Source organism: Elaeis guineensis, chromosome 7 (genome assembly GCF_000442705.2).
Source record: "Elaeis guineensis isolate ETL-2024a chromosome 7, EG11, whole genome shotgun sequence".
Classification (NCBI taxonomy): Eukaryota; Viridiplantae; Streptophyta; class Magnoliopsida; order Arecales; family Arecaceae; genus Elaeis; species Elaeis guineensis.
Window position 1 is genome coordinate 97370558 of NC_025999.2, and position 19359 is coordinate 97389916.

At 38.7% G+C, this 19359-nt stretch overlaps 3 protein-coding genes across 8 annotated transcripts; 1 reads left to right on the plus strand and 2 right to left on the minus strand.

Annotated features, from left to right (window-relative positions):
• Nucleotides 1–82: 82 nt before the first annotated feature.
• Nucleotides 83–4794, minus strand: LOC105048215 (uncharacterized). Its single transcript, XM_010927452.4, has 6 exons — nucleotides 4540–4794; nucleotides 2735–2796; nucleotides 2103–2238; nucleotides 1915–1987; nucleotides 617–682; nucleotides 83–504 (listed from the first exon to the last, which is right to left on the minus strand). The coding sequence occupies exons 1-6, from the start codon at nucleotides 4683–4685 to the stop codon at nucleotides 298–300; spliced, it is 690 nt and encodes a 229-aa protein (XP_010925754.2). The 5' UTR covers nucleotides 4686–4794; the 3' UTR covers nucleotides 83–297.
• A 4738-nt stretch (nucleotides 4795–9532) lies between these two features.
• LOC105048214 (subtilisin-like protease SBT2.5) lies at nucleotides 9533–11048 on the plus strand. 2 transcript variants are annotated; one of them, XM_010927451.4, is made up of 3 exons: nucleotides 9533–9713; nucleotides 9875–10022; nucleotides 10120–11028. In XM_010927451.4, exons 1-3 carry the CDS (start codon nucleotides 9637–9639, stop codon nucleotides 10180–10182), a joined length of 288 nt encoding a protein of 95 aa, XP_010925753.1. In that variant the 5' UTR covers nucleotides 9533–9636; the 3' UTR covers nucleotides 10183–11028. The 2 variants fall into 2 exon arrangements, with proteins under 2 accessions (XP_010925753.1, XP_019707335.1); XM_019851776.3 differs by having other exon boundaries at nucleotides 9563–9689; nucleotides 10120–11048.
• Nucleotides 11049–12941: 1893 nt separating this feature from the next.
• LOC105048212 (uncharacterized) lies at nucleotides 12942–18545 on the minus strand. 5 transcript variants are annotated; one of them, XM_073260415.1, is made up of 3 exons: nucleotides 16101–18545; nucleotides 14512–14556; nucleotides 12942–13589 (listed from the first exon to the last, which is right to left on the minus strand). In XM_073260415.1, exon 1 carries the CDS (start codon nucleotides 18487–18489, stop codon nucleotides 16411–16413), a length of 2079 nt encoding a protein of 692 aa, XP_073116516.1. In that variant the 5' UTR covers nucleotides 18490–18545; the 3' UTR covers nucleotides 12942–13589; nucleotides 14512–14556; nucleotides 16101–16410. The 5 variants fall into 5 exon arrangements, with proteins under 5 accessions (XP_073116516.1, XP_010925751.2, XP_073116515.1 ...); XM_010927449.4 differs by having other exon boundaries at nucleotides 14407–14556; XM_073260414.1 differs by having other exon boundaries at nucleotides 14365–14556.
• Between the last annotated feature and the right edge of the window lie 814 nt (nucleotides 18546–19359).

Genomic DNA, 19359 nt, shown 5'->3' on the forward strand with positions numbered 1-19359 from the left:
AAGACTGATGATTAAGTTAGCTTTGTCAATGATAATGTGTCATGCTTTATGTTCAAGCATTATCTTCACCATGATCCAGAGCTTCATATATATGATGTCCAGCCTTTTGATACGCAGCTTCACAAAACTGAAGTAGCAGTTTAACAACATTTTCAACAAATATAGGCCATACTTTGGTTGTTCCTGATATCAAAACTTACAAGAAGTTTTACGATGCCTATATAAGGAAACAGACAAGACACCGTGTATTTGATTTACTAACCTATAATTTTATAGATGCAACATTAATCACCTTTATTAGATGCATTTTGTGACAAACTCTGAAATTGCCTTGACAGCTCTTCTTTCAGCTTCTCCCTGGCTCAATCCAGCGGACTCTTGGTACTTTTTCCCAATCTTGAAAGAGTGATCACCACCATCAATCACATGTAACTCATTGATGCATTTCATCTTCTTACAGGTGGTTGCAAGCTTATCCAGGGGACACAAGCCATCTTTACTACCCTGCAAGAGTAATCCACTTAAAAATTTAATAACAAAGTAGAATAAGTTCTCCATAAGGAGGTGAGGACTATAGATTCTAATTGGAGGGGTTCATCAGTATATGTATTATTACCTGTACAAAAAACGTTGGAGTCCTCAACTGCAACAAAGTCTCATCACGTATTGCCCCATTCATGCCCTAAATTGTAATGCAACAATGAAAGCTATAAGCATTTCAGAAGTGCTTCTGGTGTAGATGTATATTAGATTTTTTGTGGGAAGACAAACGCGCAAGGCTCATCTAGTAAATTGAATGAGTAAATAAGAACAATATTATCAATGCACATTACTTTTAATCAGAATTACTTATCAAAGAAATCATTTTAAGAAAAAACAAAATAAATGTAGGGTGAAGTAATTGGCAGCATTCATTGCAACCTGCCAACCAACCAATACAAGCCAAGTTTAAGGAGAAGAGTAACTGGGAGATCAAGTCAAATGCAGAAAATAAAGCATTGATCCTTAAAAATCAGCTTGATGTAGTTATAGCAGGCAGAATCTCTAAAGTCACTACATAGAAGATTCTAGTGATAAGAAATGCATAGATGTGATTCACATGCATGTCTATACATTGCCTAAAACATATGGAGTATGACATATCCTAGATGAAAGCATTTTTTCTCGTCATTATTACCAATGTTGGTCCACAAGAAGAGGTGTGAGTGTGGATATGAATGCATCTGCATGCGTGCGCACATGATAAAGGCATCTGTATCAGATGTACTACTTTGGTTCGCATAATGTATGTTTACAAAGGAGTAACCAGTAGAAAGTGGCTTTTCAAGGTGTGAGCAGGGGTTCATTAACATCTCAAAGATATATATAGCTCATGTTATCTGACAGTTTTGGTGATTACTCATCCAGATTCTAAGTGAAAAGCAAAGCCCCATCATACCCTACCATGCACTATCGAATGAATGCAATAACAATCTTCATGCTTGACCAAAAATCTTAGAATTGAATGGTCAGACAAGTATGCTGCGTATTTGGGAATCAAATCCTTAACTTATTTTTTGAGGGGGAAAAAAAGGAATGATAGAGCAACATCAGCCACATCTTCAACTTCTGAAATGCTTTTTATTTGTTCCATAATGTCAGACCATAAATAACAGCATCTTAAATTATTATGAGAAACTATGCTAAAGATGTAAGACTCATAGATTTAAATGTTCAAAAATTTAAAAGATCTTGTAACTTCTGAGATAAGGATTTCTCATCCATCCATTTCCTGGACCATAAATAGTTATTTTCTGGGGGTTAAATTCAAAAGTATAAGGGGACTATTATTTGATGAAAATAGTGAGTTTGAATTAAAAACCTACATGATATAAGTAGCACTGTGAAATTAATTGGAGAAAAAAACATGCAAACCTTAAGGGGGTAACCCAAGCATATAACTGCTGAAACGTTGACACATTCTGCACCAGCAACCATACAGCTGACTCTGCACAAAAACATAAATAAGCATGAACCTTCACAACATTTTCAAATGGAAAAGAAGGGAATGTTTCTGTAAAAAATTTAGAGCAGTAAACAAGCTTACTAAGACCAAATATTACCTTGAACCCATTGATTTGCCCACCAGAATAAGAGGATGCCCAGGATATTTTGTGACAGCATCTTTTACAACACCCAAGTGATGATCAACTAACTTTTCTGCTCGAGGGGGAGCTTTACGTTTTCCACCAGAGATATCTGTCTAGCATTTGTTAGGTTAACTTGCCATGTTCCATCAACAGCTAAAATGCCTTACCTATCTATCTTATGTTGGCATTTGCCAATCATATGTGAGATAATGCCTTCCTATCAAGTCCCTATCTCTTTTTTTTCATTGAAAGCATCATCAAATATTTTAAAGAACATGTTTTCTGAAAATCCATAGCACTCATTTGTTAACCAACTGATTATCTTGCTGTGGCAACTTCTGTAAAAGAAGTTATTATTACTGATTTTGAATCACTTAAGAAATGAATTTCACTCCTCACCCATGAAGTAGCGTGCTTAAAGTACCTTTCAAACCTCACAAACCAAAAAAGAGGGAAAAAAACATTGATCCAGAAGAAACATGATTTTGAGAGTTGAAAGTCAAGTAAACTAACCAATCACCAGTGTAAACTCATTATTTAAAAAAAAAAAAAAAGTATGCGGTCTTACAATGAACAACAAATGATTCTGCTATAATTCAACTCACATGGATAATCAAATGTGACTACTTCTACAGCATCCAATGCTTCATCTAACATTTCCTTCCATCTGCAAAGGTAAAGAACATTTTTCCATTTTAGAATGGCACTGTGTAGCTTCCAAGCCAAGTGTGCAAATAAAATTAGTATATAAGTTCAGATAGGGTGGTTCTAGAATTCCCCATTCAGGTCTATACCAAAGAATTTCTTATCAAATAGATAATCGTTAATCATCATGCTTGCATTTAAGAGTGCTCCAAGAGAGGAGGCCTTGTAACAAAAGAAAGCCATTATTCATTAACTTAAATCAATGACAATTGGGCAGAAAAGTAAACCAACTTATGCTTAAATTCAGATATGATAATTTCACTATTTCTGAAGATCAAAATGTAGAAATGTTGACAAAACCAAAGCTTACAGATGTAACAATATCCCAGGTGCACAAATCAAGTTCAAACATGCAATCTTCTGAAGATCTTATTATGGCAAATCTTCCAAGTATTTACAATAAGGTACCTATCACGATACCTGTAATCATAGATTTTAATATTTCAAAGTTGGGACAGATCATTTCCAATCCTTGTAGTTACACTCAATGTCTCAACCAATAAAGGATGGACTCTACTTCAAGTAGACTTGAAGAATGTACTTGTAAATGGAAAGCATTACAAAGAAGTTACACATGATTCAATATTATGGCTTTCTACACAAAGAAGAGAACACAGTGGTCTGCAAAATGAAGAAAGCCAATTATGGCTGAAAAATAGTTACCTATAGCATTGGAAATGCATAGCAGTCAAAGATCTTTGTAAGATGGACTGGTACAGAAACTGCCATATTAATTATTACTATTTAATGATACAATGGTCAATGGTGATCTCATAGAACCTATGTCAAATCTTAAAGGATTCCCCATGAACTACTTGCTAAGCATGGAGACACCTCATCCAAAGAGTTTATCTCATCTGAGGTATAAGCTTGATTTGAAAAAATAGATAAAGAAATTGCACACCCATCCAGTTATCTTACCAATGGAGGTTAAATGTCACTTAGGCCATGGTTAATTCTTTAAAAGTGAACCTACAAGGTGCAGATCAGCTGGAAGTGCTCACTTTTAGTTATATGGCTCGACTAACTTACCCTAAAGTGGAGAACTTGCATTTCATAGAACCACTAAAGCAGCAATCTCAACTTTGTCTCCCGCCAAGACAAGTGGAAGCACTCAAAATAACCCTCGCTCCCCCAGAAGACCAGTTTGAAGATCAATTTTCACAAATCCACCCAAAGATATAGTCGGTATACATGACCTACGATCTGCACATCACAAAATTTACACTCCAGCTTGAAGGAAGTGCGATCGAGAAGCATGTCCGAAAGATGCATTTTTGAAACACTGAGAAGAATCTATACTTTTAATGGTGGTCATGGAGGACGGACTCCTCGAGCTTAATCTGAATACGACAATTAGCGACCTCTAGAACAGATTTATTTGCGTAATGTGGTTAAATCCTGATACCTAGTCCAGCTAAATGAGGTGAAAATTTTTCACTCTCACATGCCACAGCTTCCCAGCCTTCAGCCGACTCCAAACTCCTAAACAAATTAGTCCGAAATACGGAATTCATACAAGACAACCCTCTTTCACAGAGAGAAGTCCCTTACAAAAACCCTAATAATTTCATAAAGAAACGTTCTTTTAGGTTCCTTGCGAAACTGAAGCTGCCCAAGCTAAAAGAATACGAAGAAATCAAACAAAGATGCGAACTTTGGGGGGTTGTTTTAGAATGGTTGGGCGTACGAAATTGGTACTCACCTGACCATCCATTCGGAAGTGGAAGGAGCCCCGGCGCCATGGGCGAAGACCACAACAGGCGACGAGCCCGTCCTTGGAGCCTCCTCGGCCGCCTTCTCCTCGCTCTGGTCCTTCCGGCGACGCTTAGAGGCAGGGCTGGAAGCCATGGGTGGGGAAGGCTGTGGAAGAAAAGAACCGACGAGCAAGGAAATCCCTAATCGATCGTGGATTGGGAAGCGCGCGAACTGATAATGCCACCCTGTTGCGTTAATATTCACGCCAGACTTGACAGAAACCGGATGCAATTTGACAGCCTTTGGCCTCGTAATAATTGCGCGGCAGAATATAACTGAATACGTTTGGGGTTTTAAAGTCATGGGCCAAATAAATGGACCACATCCAGCAAAAGATTCGTCCAGTTGGATGGTGTTTCGGCTCATCATATATAGGCCTAGGCCTCTTCTCCACTGAGAAGGCTGAGTTACATGTTCTGCGTCTTGGAACAATTCTACTCGAAGAAAATGTTTAATAATGCTCCAAAAAAAATCTAGAAAACTCGAGAAAATGTTGAATAGCTAAAAATTAGAAAAGATATAAGAAACATAAAAAATGCAACGCTACTAAATATGTATGCATCATTCATGTTAAATGAGAACGGGAGTTTTCTTGGCCTTTTGGGTCACTTCTTTAGTCCTTATGTTTCACTAGTTGAATGAAACGCATGGTAGCTTTGCCACCATTTTGCTTAAATTACAAGAAAAACAAAAAGAAAATGAGCATGGGAGTTTAGGAAAAATAGATGATAATGACGATGATGAAGAAAAAGGAATCATCATCAACAATAGATAGAAATAGTCTTCCCGAAATTAATGATGAATTTTTGTTTATAAATCATAGGTTTATGTATAATTCGACAATAAAACTTTTTTCTTGTTTGAATTGTTTTTTCTAGAATACTTCATACAATCAATTAGCTAAAAATATCAAGAATGGTTCTTAGAATCTTCTATTATTTAGACAGTAGATTTAGTTTTATGAATTATGAGCTAAGTGTCTGTAAAACATACATAAGTTGAAATGGCACAATTTTTCTTTTCGTTTGTATTTAAATAAAAATTCACCCGAGGCCAACATGCGCATTCCACTGTGGAGGGGATTAGAAGCTCTTGCATGGCTTGGACAATTATAGCCTTCCTCGTAGTAAGAAGTAGTGCAATGGCATCTATCGCTGAAGTTCTTGGAGGAGAGTGGACAAAGCATTTCATTCACCTGATCAAATATGCTTTATCTTATCTCATCATCATGATCATAATAAAATCATTCCTTCAGTTAAATTCTTACATTCTTCTGACCCATAGGTCCACTGTGAGCAGCTCCGATATATCTTATGAGTGGTTTGCTTAGTTAGGGTGCAGTTTGCCTCGGTCCACCTTTGGGTCGAGCAGAAATGGATCAATCTTGCCTCAGTTACTTACAAACAATGCGATTTGATCTGTTTTAGACAATTTTTTAAAATCTTGCAACAAAGTACAATGATTTGATAGGAAGCCAACTGGTTAGATTGATAGCCTTGTTTGTAGATGGCACAGGCTAGTCGTCTCAAAAGAATATATCTTTCATGTGAAAGAAGAGTTCACGCTCCTTCTTGCAAATCCATTATCAGGTCGCGCAATAATTGTTTCAGAATCTATGCAAATGGATGCATGAGAAAATTCGAAGTGCTTTGAGATGTATACAAGATATGATCTAACAATCGATATTATGAAAGAAGAACCATCATTCTTTCACAACTCGGACCCCATGTCCTAATGGATACATCCATCAGAGTTGCCGAATGCCAACTTTGGACATTTTGTAGCCATATGCCAAACTTTACACCGCCCCTCCAAGATGGTGCATGACATGGAGTTCTTGTGAAGCAGTGCACTTAAAAGATTTTGATGCGACGCAGCGGTACTCCAGCTAATATATTTCGCAATCTTAAGGACGACGGTGGGTTTGGCTGCGTTAGGTCGTGTAGCACTCATTGTTCAATGTAACGAGGCTATGATTGCTCCATCTCCTATTCATGGGATCTTTCCCGCATCTCATGATGCACATGGTTTGATTTGGTTGACTTGAGACCGGATGCACGTGTATTTTGCCGACCTGGTCTGAATGGACCCATGTGCTAGTCTCTCATATTTGTTTTCATACTTGACAAGTTTTGGAGGTGACTTTATATCAAGCCTGACGAGATTTGGAGCTGATTTTTATATCAACTTCTCTTCTAAAAGCTTATCGGCTTCTTAGGTGGAAAGACATCTTTTAAGTTGTTGGATGACTTAGCCAATCATGGCTAAATTTGTGCCTGGATTCTGGTGACGTGAGCCACTGAGAAAGAATAGTAGTTTATCATATGTTATAAGATCATCTCTAATCCCGGATGTATCGAGGCCAAAGGTGACAAAGTAAACAAAACATTCCGTGATATTCTCACCAGGCCCATGGCATGAGACCAACGAGAAAAAACGTATTGGTGTTGCATAATGTTAATGTTACCAGTGGTGCAGGCATGGAAGAAATGGCAACTTTTCTTTCTTAAGAATAAAGACGGATGAGGCCAATGCTTAGTTTCTTTAACACGTCATCTTTCTATCAATGAAATCTGCATTACACTCACATGAACTGGGTCGGCCAGAAAAAGGAGTCAGGACTCTTATTTTAAGAAGCCACCTTCGATGGATGGACTACGTCAAGACTCTTATTTTAAGAAGCCACCTTCAATATTTCTCGTTCAAAAGATCGACTACGGACCTTGAGGTTACTCCATCCATCTCAGTGAAAAAGGGTTGGTAAAAACATGTCACCAAAGGAAGGACTTGCGGTCAGGCGGATAATTTATGTAAACACACCAAACTGAGGTTGTGGAGCATTGAAAAAAGAGCGGTTCTATGATAACAAGCATTTTATTTTTTATTTCCTCTCGGATGGGTTGGTAGACTTCATAAATTAATCAATGGAATTGATCTCTGAATAGTACCTGATGGACAGCTAGACTTAGGTCCATATATAATGCAGTCGTTAGCTTTTGACTCGATCGTTGGAGACAATTTATATTTCATCTTTCATTGTCCTTGTTCAAAGACATAAAATCTTTAGAACTCAAGTAAGAATTATGATGCATAACCTGAAGAGAACTCTGACTTGACCTATCAACTAGATGGCTTAAGCTTCAATGCAGTTTGAAGACTCCAAATTAAGTAGGTTCTTGATGTTACGTGAGAAAGCAAATGGCCACAACATGAATGCCTTCCGTGGTTCCCTCTGCTAGGGCTCTTTGCAGACCTATGGTAGCTTCTATGGTTTAATGCAGACCTATGGTGCTTCAAAGCAGGGAAAATTTCTCATGGTTATCTTCTATGGTACCTTCTATAGCTTAATGCAGGGATTAGCATATCCTATCCTAACAAGCTAGCGATTTGAAGGAATCTGTTTGATAGTCTTTTTATTTTCACATCTCTTCAGTGTATTGAATTGCAATTAAATTTCACAATCCATTATTTATTCAAAAAATTTTACAATCTATTATTAGATAAACAACTCATGATCAATTAAGACAAATTTTTGAGGAGGACATGTTAGGCTATACCCTAGCAGTTATTGCTTCTTTATTTGGAGGAAGTTTTGGTAACTAACCTTCCGTTGGCACTTGTTGAGTGTTTGATCCAGATAATTTTCATATAACTTCTTTAGAAAATGATTATCTACTAATTATCTGATTTTCAATGGGATAATATCGTGTCCTTTCAACTAGCTTAAAGTAGGACGACCTAATCACTTGCTATTCCGCATCAAGTACAAGCACAAATTATATAATTAATTAATTAACAATATCAATGATGATGATGATTATGGTAATGATGATAGTGATGATGATAAAATTATAGAAATAATTATTATAATGATAATGATGATGGCAATGATGATGATAGATACACTTCATATATTTTTTCTGTCATAAAAGCTTAAAAATACAACAAGAACAAGGCCGCTTAAAACACCGGCATCTGCTTTGTAAAACAAAATAACATGAAAAGTCTAATGAACCCACACATTGCTAGTTGGCAACTCCATATTTTACGGCCTTCCATGTATCTTATAAATTACACTAAGTCCTAATGCATGGGTTCTTTTCATATGCAAGAAACAAGCCCTTATGGCATTACTGCCCAAGAAATAAGACGCTAATTGAAATCGAAGACTGGTAACATATACAGATTAAGTAATCAAGCAAAGTTGCCAGCTACCGGCCACCAAGGGCCTGTGGAATACGTCTTAGAAGGGGGGCCCCACCCAAACCCACAACCTTTCAAGCCAGAGAGGAGGGAGTTGGGATGTGGTCCTTGTACTACGGACCCTGACCCAGTCCAAGTAATTAGTGAGCATGCAACCCCGAAGAGGGAAGCAGTCCCCCACCTATCGGCTCTCTTCCAGGTGGCTACATGTGGGCATCTCAATACCGTAGCGGGCCCAAACCATGACCAACTCGCCGTGTCCCTCGTCATGCCAAGCCGCGTCCTTCCAACTAACCGGATCCGGTCCCTCCACCTCTAAGGTCATCCCACTTGGATCCCAGTCTCAGCTTCGTAATTGTTGAAAGCCTTGACCATTTCCATGCAATTTCTCTCCAAAGCTTCTAACCGTGCACCCCACAAAACAAAAGCATTCTCTGGAATGGCCATATTAATTTAAAGCTGTACAACCTGTAGCACTAACCAGTCACCACCCACTAAAACAACCATCTATGTGAAAATGAGACATAAGCATGGTATCATCACAAGATGCCCTTGACTGCCTGTAAATATATATAAGATATGCTAAGTACTGGTGGAAATGTAAACTAATACTAGCTAGTACCGGGTCAATGAGTTGATTAGCAAGAGAATCTGGACAAATAATAATGAAAGGAAGTAAGACCACCAAACAAGCAACCTATGGACTTTCATGCCATCACCACCACTCTCCTCGTAGTATAAATAGTAACTTGGCAATGAGAGGAAAAACCCAGTTATAGTGTGTGGATATTGGGAGATCATCAAGGAGTGAGAGGAGGAGGGGATCGAGTTGCTGGCGAAAATGGAGAATCCAGAAGCCGAAGTGTATTTTGTGTTCTTGAACTTTGATCCTGAGTATGAGCGCCTGCGAGCGAACCAGTTTGTCATATCCAACCAGCACTTGAATATTCTTTTCAGTATGTGGATTGGATTTCTTGATTCCTGATGAATAAAACCTCTCATATTTTGTGGTGTTTTTTTTTTTTTTTTTTTCCTTCCTTTTTTTTTTGTGGGGGTTTCTTGTGATGAAACCTCAATAGGTTGACAAAAGGTTCGGCGGAGCTCGATGCTTATCTGAGTAACAAGCACGACCAGCTGCTAGAAAGGCTGCTAGAACCAAACACTTACAAGAAGAGATCTTCTTTGGCTATTGTTGATGGCTTCGCCGTGGAAATAACTGAAAAGCAGGTATCCCTCTTAGGTTTAAAGCACATCATTCCGAGTTTTAATGTCATTAGTGGTGAAATGTTTGTTGTTGATGACAATGTTATGATTAATGCATCAGGCAGCTATCCTGAGATCAGCTAAGGAAGTGAGGGTGGTTGAGAAGAACCAAGAACTTGCTTGATCCATGAGATGTAAGATGTGGGTACTCAATGTTAACATGTTTAGAAGGAGGTAACATAATATGGTCATGTATTATAATAATAATCGTCCTGGAAGTTGGCTGGGTGTTGCAGTGAGAAACTTATAATATCTATGTCTGGTAGTGCGACTTTTGGGTCTGGCAGCCATGGGCAAAGTCAAGGTTTGGGAACTGTCAAACCTCCTAGAGTAGGATCTAGGGAGAGTCTTTATTAAAGTCTTCATTGACTTCATTTTAAGGCGATTGGTGTTTGGCGACTCTGAATGCTTAAGTTGATTTGTTGTTATTGCTTCTTTTTTAAGCTCGAGATTCTATTGGTGCCTGAATCTGCAGTCTAATTACATAAATAAACTATCTAGCCGTAGAACTAAAACGAGAATGTGGGTGTGCTTGTATTATGTTAAATTTGTGAAGTAAAAAATCAGGCTAGCCCGTTAATTTTGAAGCTCAGAAGAGCAAATTGCTGTTGAGCTGATCATAGCCATTCATCGGTTAGGTCTGCGAGACAAATGCGATGGGAAAAACCAAACAAAATGATGCCTGTTTGATGTGAGCCCACAATGACTTTTGGTGTAGTGAATACTATCTCTAACATGGAAGCCAGTTCAATCCCCGACCCCAAGATTGATGTACCAATCTGGAGACAAGGATGTCAACCATGTATCAACCAGAATGGATGGTGATGAGAATGAGAAGCACTCCTTTGTTCCCACTTCAATTTATCCACGTCATCGAGCTTTCCCCTTTACAGGAGGCATGATCCCGCATGCCTCAAAAATTAAACAGTGTTCTTTTGGCGTTCGGCTTACAAATGTGGACCAGTTTGCACGTATATATATGCAATGCATCCAGGTCATTATAAGAACGTGTGGATAAAGCTAGTCTTAGCATCCTATCGGTCACAAAGCACATAAGATGATTTAGTGTTGTAACATACATTCTCCATTAAGAACTTCGAGATACGGTATTTTTCCTTGCATTCAAGTCTCCTTTCTCCTCATATGATCCCAGCACCAGAATGAGCATGGCGAAGTTTCTATTTTGAAGTTTAAATTGGATGATTAACAAGAATGCTATTGCTCATGCTACCTATTGTCAACAAGCATGATCCCATCTGCGTTGCTCAAATTAAAGTTTCACTGCTAGCTTTCAACCTTGACATAAGTACTATAAACTAGTGCAAGATAACTAAACAAAACTGATGTAACTCATAAACACCAGAAGCCGAAAAGAACGAAAACCTTGCTTCAGTTTAACCTCATTAACCACAGAGAATGAAAACTTGCGGAAAAGTATAGATGCAGGAGAAATAAGAACCATATTTGTATAAAGGAATCATAGTCATCTTTATGGCACAAATTCAAAGAGAGTTACACAAGGGATGCTAGCTAAGTTCAGATTTGATTTGGGTACCGAAGTGCAACAATGTCCATCAGGAAGGCCAGGCTAGAAAGAAAAGAATTTCCACTTTGCGCAATGCCATGAAGGCCAACCACAATCACCGGAAGCAGGGAGCCTAGTTGGTTAAAATCTGGGCTCTCTTCCATGTAGCTGGATAAAAACATTGGCAGTCTGTTTACAGAAAGTTGAAAACTCTTATGCAAGAATTGGGTATGAATGCAGACAACTCCTGTGCATTCTTGGGGAGGGGGATATGCATTTCTTTTGCGCAATTAATTCCAATGCCATGTTCTCACCTCGAGTAACAGTAGCATGTTAACATGCAAGAGTGGTCCAGAGGAGTTCCCACTGCATTCAGAACAGACCTAGGTTCAGACTTCAGAGTTTCTTGCTTTCAGGTGGAAACTCGTGACAACGCTGTGGATCATGTAATTTTGATAGGCAAAGCCTCTAATCGTCAGGATCTCTGGTGCCCTTTTCTTGGTACAAGTACCTGTTCTCATTGAATTAGTTCACAAATGAGAATGAGCATATACATAACCTAGACTCAAAATACTCTCTCAACAGCCAGAATTTTTTACTCTCTCAACAGCCAGCTGATGGCCAGGGAAAACGACCAAGAAAACCGTAGCTGGAGAACGCTCAAAATATATAAAAGACTGATGGGAAACTTAGGTCATAGCTCTACAGCTTAGGTAGCTAGCAGGTATTCAAGGCACAGAAAAGATTGATGGGAAACTCAAGTCGGAGTCTCATGACGAGACTTCTTTGCTCTAGGAGGTGCTCAAAAGCAATACAATATTTTTCTCAAGGTCCAAGGAGGATCTAAAGTTCAAAGGAACCATGGAAGCTAGATCTAATGGGAAAATTCTTCAGAGAAGCCCCTTGGACTACCTCATTAAAAAAAAGGATTAAAGAAAAGAATTCAAAAATACAGAAATGGCCACAATTGACATATGTTTGATTGGAGAAATAGTATGATCCTGCCAATTTTAACTATCAAGTAATTGCCACATCTATGAAAATAGGTTTGATACATGATCAGAATAAGTGGAGCTATAATTGCAGAATGGAGAACAGCCTTTTATGACATCAGTGAGTATGAACTTTAGAATGCAATGCATAAGTCTACACTTTACATTGTCCCTCCCCCCACCCGCAATGGAACATCCGCGACAGCTCCTGAAGTGAAGTGGTGAAGGTATTTATGATGACACTAGCAGCAACAGCAAACTAAAGAAATGCACTGAGGTCAGCAAATGAACCTCATTTATAACCTTAAAAAGAAAAATCAGATAACATAGTACTAAGTTTCATCAAGACAATAGACATGGAAAATATTGCAATAAGTTTAGGCTTTAGTATATATCCAATTGAGCTCAAAAATATTCCTTGAGATGTGACTGAACAAACAATCATCGTACAAGCACAATAATGTTTTTTTTGTCTTGGGCATTACAAAAAATGGCTCACGGCCTTTTAGTGATAGATTTTTAAGCCTATGCATACTAGCTTTCGGTATCCAATACGTATAATGAAATACTAATTTGCAACAAAAGATAGATAAAAATGTTTACATGATTCTGGTGGATGATTTGGGCTGACAGCCAGCTATAATACGTTGCTCATTCCTTTCTGGAGAATTCTTATAGGGTTGCACTTCATAGCTGACCCCCTCTTACCCAAGGGGACAAGGAGCAGGTCATGGCAGTGGTGGAGGTGGTAGAGGATGGTAGCGGTATTCGCTAGGCCTGTTGCAATCTCTGATAGTATGGAACAATTCATTTCAACATGAAGCAGCATACCAGAAGAGCAACCAAACCCGCTATGAATCTTGACCCAAAGTAGGCAAGTCTTGAACCGTACCCAACAAAAATAAGAATGTTCATGGTTATAGATTCAATATTCTTGCATAGAATGCCAAAAATTCCTCAAAAATTACACCCTTGAGAGACATCTCTTGTTAGGTGTTGTCACAATTCCCATACCTGTCAAGCATGACCAAAATGATCATCTGACATGAAAGATGAGGAAACAGAAATTCTAAAGCATGACAGTTTCAATTTCGTAATCTAATGAGGAACTGTCACAGAAAATCCACTTCAATCATCTAGCTCATTAACTTGAACAGATTGAATACCAATATGATGACATATTAGAACAACAAATGCAAGATCATAAAAAATGAATGCAATATGTAGCATTTCTATAGAAATAATAATGAATAAAAATTTATGAGAATCACTGGAACAACCATACTCCAATCCAAGTTTGAACCTGAGGGTGGCATTCTGACCATATTTCTCAAGAAATATCAGACTCCAGTTGAAACAATTAGTGTCTATGTTCAGTTTGAAAAATTGCTTGGCCTCATTGGATGCTTCTACTACCAACTCGAATAAGAAGAGTCTTAACAAAAAAAAAAAAACCTACTCTACACAAGTGATTGCTCAGCCTAGCAAGCATCAAGGGAGTATGTGTACCAGATTTGCGGTGAAGATATTGTAAGTCATGGCATGCCAAAATCTAACATTTGATTTCCTTTACTAAGTTTCCAGAAATCATTGAAGAACGGGAGATAAACACAGGAACATAAGCCACTATGAAGTTTTTTTATACCAGCTATCAAGAATGAAGCAATTTGAAAAGACATAACAAGAAACCTCTACTTGCGAACCTATCCATGATAGAAGAAGAAAAATTTTGTAAAGGTTTCTCATATGACTTGCATGGAAATATCAACTTCCACAACCTCCCACTCACGTATGCCCCTTGCCAAGAACAGTATGGAAATCCAACTGCTACCTTTGGATAAAAGATACCATGATCTTGGAGATTTCAAACGAAACGCTGAAATTTTTAGCCATTACCCTCGGTCACACCAGGATCATACGGTAAAAGAAAACTTGCCTCTTCAGTTTTTGCCGTACCCCTTCTCAGCTCCTATGGATGAGCCTGTTATAGTTCAACCTTTCAGCCTTCATGAAAATTCTTAAGTGGATAGTTTAAACTCTAAAACCTTACAAAAAACTAGCATAATACACACATACATACAAATACATAAGACATACATACATCAACACATATACTTACATGCAAACACATACATGCACACAAACAGACATACACATACACACACACACACGTACACATATGTATACACAGAAATACATACACACGTATGTACACATACGTACACATACCTACCTACCAACTTACCTACATATATACAGAGAGGCGGACATACACACACATATATATACATATATAAACACATAACACAGATACACATATACATACATATATACATGTATACACATACACAAACACATATATGAATAGACATACATACATACACAAGTACCTACACACACACACACACACACACACATCTGTGTATACATACATACCTATATACCTACCTACCTACATATACACGCATACATACATATATGCATGCATAAGTACATGCATACATATATTCATGTGTTTTTGTGTTAATAGGAAGAGAATAAATAACAAACAGATCTAGTCTATAACATTCATACAAAATTTCACAGGTTCAGGAAGAGCTGATACAATTTATGTCAAACAGTGAACACGGATTCACTGAACAAAGCTTAATATCGGCTTGTTTGATTGGGTCGGTGAAATCAATTTTGAAGGCCACCCATGAAGCAATTGAAGAAAATCTCCAGAATCTGGAGAGTACCAAGTGGTATATTCTTCTTATATCAGTTTGAATCATGGTGTTAACTTCCAACCCAAAACTTGTTGTTTGCAGGATTTGGGCCATCTTCAACCATAGTCATAGCAGACAAAGAAGAAAAATGTGTAAGAAAGCTCGTTGTTTTAACAAAAGATGCTTTTTCCCTTTCTTTTTCCTTTAAATTGAATAAGTTCTTTGGTTTGCCAAGTTTTCCTTAATGTTTTTCTTCATAGTGTTAAGAGTAGCTTATGCATTGTTATTCTAAATCCAGTTGATCTTTTGGGCTAAATTAGGATTGCTTGGGATCCTGTTTAGGATAGAAACAGTGTCCAAGAAACCCAATTTAGGCATCTTTATATACAGAGGGTCGCATGGAAATCCAAGTCTTTTGAGTTCTTTTCTTTAACCCTTAATTCTCTTCATTGTGCTATTAAGTCTCAATAGGAAGGGAAAAGCCACATTGTTTTCAGTCAAAATAGGAGTCCTTTCACATATAAGGAAAAAATTGTAACAGCCAGATAACCAGTATAGAATTTATGCCATGTGCATATGAAATTGTTGCCATCTTGAAAATCGTACAGCCAACAAATGCACGTCAATAGAAGTCATAAAAAATGAATGTTAACATCTTTGAGATTTCTCTTTCACAATCCTAAGAAAGACCTGTCAAAACACCCAAAAAGACAGTTACGAACTGTACAAAAACTTCTGGCACACTTTTTTGGTTGAATTAAAACTAACTACCAACATGCAATGCACTTTGAACTCATGGTAAGGCGGGCGCTCTTACCAAGTAAAACGGCTGTATCTTTTTAATTGGACGATCAGCAGATGTAGCATCTCCTCATTTCTCAGCTAGGGAAATGGTTCACTTTACCCAAGTTAGTTGGAGGATGGTAAGAGGCATGCAAATAATGCTTCGAGAACATAATTGCTTCTTGAGATAATATGGCCTTTCATCTTGCAAACCGTGAAGCGGCTAGAGGATGCCGCAGAAATCAGATTCTCAACATATTAACTCTGACCTTACTCTATTACTTCTGACAAAGGAGATTACATAAGTGGGAGTGCTCATAGCATCTGGCGGTCCTGTTCCAAACTCATAGTTGCCGCAAGAATTTGAACTGTAAAACACTCGCAGACTCATCACAGCATCCATCACCATCCTTGTCAGGCATGACCGGCAACAAGTCTAATAACTTGTCCAGCTGGCCGAACCTACAAACATACTCTAAAAACAGAGAAACCATTACAGTAGATGGAGCAATGCCATTCAAAATTATTTCATTAAGCACCTTAATTGCTTCCTTGATATCACCTTTGATGCAAAAGCCCTGCAGAATAGAATTATAGATTACTATATTTGTCTGATGCCCCTTTTCTGTCATCCTTCTAATAATACTTTTGGCTTCCTGTAAGCGCATATTTTTACAGTACGCATTAAGTATACGTGAATACATCATAACATCAGGTTCTATCTCCTTCTCTGCCATATCATGCAGCAAATTCTCCATATCTTGGTATCTGCCAACCTTACACATTCCATCTGAAAGTGTACTATAACTTACAACATCAAGCCCCACTCCTTTACCAGCCATCACTTCCACCAAATTTGCAGCACGCTCGAGATCACCCACCTTGCAAAAACCAGCCATTAAAGTATTATAACTCACCACATTTGGCGTTAAACCCTGCCTTTCCATGTCACTTAACAAATCATGTGCAGCCTCAATTTTCCCAATCTTACAGTACCCATCTATCAAGGTGTTATATGTGATCACATCAGGCTGGATCCCTTTCCTTTTAATCTCCTGGAGAAGATTCCTGGCTTCCTCCATGTTACCCATTTTGCAAAATGCACAGATCAAAATATTATAAGCAACAACATTATCCCTGAATCCTCTCTCTTCTATTTGGTGAAAGAACCTGCTTGCTTCCTCAATTTGCCCTCTTTTACATAACCCATTTAGTAGAGTACAGTATGTAAATTCATTAGGGTCTACCCCTTGTTGGATCATCACATCTAAAAGCCTCAACGCCTCTTCTACCATCCCCTCTTTACAAAGTCCACCAATGACTCCTGTATACGTAACTACATTCGGACTGCAACCACGACCGACCATCTCTTGGATCATTCCCATGGCCTCTTCCAGCTGACCAACTGCACATAGTCCATGAATCAGAGCAGTGTAAGTTATGACATTTGGGGAGAAGCCCTTCTCCAGCATTTCATCAAAAAGCAACTTTGCTTCGACTAGCCTCCTCTCCTGACACAATCCATTTATGAAACCAGTATATGTTATCACATTTCCCTTAACTCCCATTTTGACAATTCTAGCATAAAGCATCATCGCCAACTTCATCTTCCCTCCACTACAAAGCCCAGCCAAGACACAATTGTAAGCAATCTCACTTGGAACCAATCCAATTCTCAGCATTTCAGAAATCAAACGCATGCCCAATTCCGAATTCGAATTACTGCAAACAAAATCAATCAAAATCGAGTAGGTTCTGCTGTCAGGGCTCGGCCCGTTCTCCCTCATCCCACGGAGAACATCAAACGCATCAAAGATCCTACCTTTTCTGCAATAGCCCTTGATCAGAGTATTACAAGAGATGGCATTCGGTAAGTAAGACCAGAACCTTATTTCGTCGAACACCTGGCGCGCAAGATCCAAATGGCCCCACTGACAGTAGCAGTTGATAAGGATGTTAAGGGTGACGAGGTCCGGGGGCACGCCGGAGCGGCGCATGGAGTGGTAGAGGGAGACTGTGGACTCGAATCTACGAGCTCGAGTCAGAGAAGATAGTACGAGGTTGAAGCAGAGAACTGATGGCGGTTTCGAGCTCGTTTCGGGGGCTCCGGCTAGGAGGGAGACGGCGTCGGCGATCATTCCGGATTTCAAGAAAGATTTAATCCCGTCTTCGGTGGCGGACGGCAAGGGGCTGAGGGGAGCGGCGGGGAATGGTAGGGACAGGTTTCGGATCCTCGAAGAAGGAAGGCTAGTTGCAAGACCTGGAAGAGTTCTTCTCCCGCATGCTATCAGCATGGGGGGAACCCCAAGGGGAGAAGATGAGGGTTTTAGCGTCGGGTAGCATGCGAAACCCCCACGCGGAGAAGAAAAGGGTTTTAGCGCCGGGTTGGGCGTGAGGGTTTTAGGGGCTGAAATGGCAAGCATGGCGGTTATCGTCCGCCTGAGAAATACTCTATACACCGCGTGCGGTGCAATAAAACTGGCGTGGAGTGCACCACGCCATCTCATTAGACCATGTAACCCTCACTTCTCAATATTTATTAAATATTTGCAGATCTATCTTCTGATTTAAAATTTTTAATGATAAAAATATTTTTTTTATTTAAAAATTTTTATTTTCATAAAATTATAATACATCTATAAAATATCGTAACAGATCATTAAATATTATAATAAATTACAGAATATCATATTTTTTAAAATAAAAAAATATTTTTATCATTTTAATTCGTATTGGAAAGTACGACTATGCACCGTCACAGAGGATTACTCTGATTCGTCTTTGTCGGCAAGTGAGTGGGCAAATAACTGGGCCTAAGTGTTGGGCAAGTAACTGGGCCTACCAAGCCCATGATTTGCCCGTGTCTGTGGAAAGACAGCCATTTGGGCTGGATTTACCGTTTTCTGTGAGGAAGGGAGACGAGCGGTCCTGGAAATTGGGCTTGCTCATACAGGCACCAGTTTTTGTGCGGAGGTTGACGTGAGGGCTCGGAGACAATGTTAGCCAATCAAGGGACAAATAATCTTATCTTATATCTCATAATATAATATATAGATATGCATGCATCCATCCATGCATGCACATATCCATCATACATGCATGCACATACATACATTCATTCACATACATACATGCATGCATGCATACATACATACATACATACATACATCCGGGGATATTTCTCATGATTCCTTGATAAATGAACTAACTATTCCATTGACTTTTTCTTTGTCGAAGTTAGGTTAGAGGTTCTGACTGGCAGCACCTATCTATCTCTTATACAGTACCAATTC

Excerpts from the sequence above, each read along its gene's own strand:
- LOC105048215 (XM_010927452.4), bottom strand. The coding sequence starts at position 4,685 with ATGGCTTCCAGCCCTGCCTCTAAGCGTCGCCGGAAGGACCAGAGCGAG. Across the intron at positions 2,239-2,734 it reads AGTCACATTTGATTATCCAT|ATATCTCTGGTGGAAAACGT; the intron begins GTGAGTTGAATT and ends AATGCTAGACAG. Across the intron at positions 505-616 it reads CTCCAACGTTTTTTGTACAG|GGTAGTAAAGATGGCTTGTG; the intron begins GTAATAATACAT and ends TTACTCTTGCAG.
- LOC105048214 (XM_010927451.4), top strand. The coding sequence starts at position 9,637 with ATGGAGAATCCAGAAGCCGAAGTGTATTTTGTGTTCTTGAACTTTGAT. Across the intron at positions 9,714-9,874 it reads GAGCGCCTGCGAGCGAACCA|GTTGACAAAAGGTTCGGCGG; the intron begins GTTTGTCATATC and ends AAACCTCAATAG. Across the intron at positions 10,023-10,119 it reads TGGAAATAACTGAAAAGCAG|GCAGCTATCCTGAGATCAGC; the intron begins GTATCCCTCTTA and ends TTAATGCATCAG.
- LOC105048212 (XM_010927448.4), bottom strand. The coding sequence starts at position 18,489 with ATGCTTGCCATTTCAGCCCCTAAAACCCTCACGCCCAACCCGGCGCTA.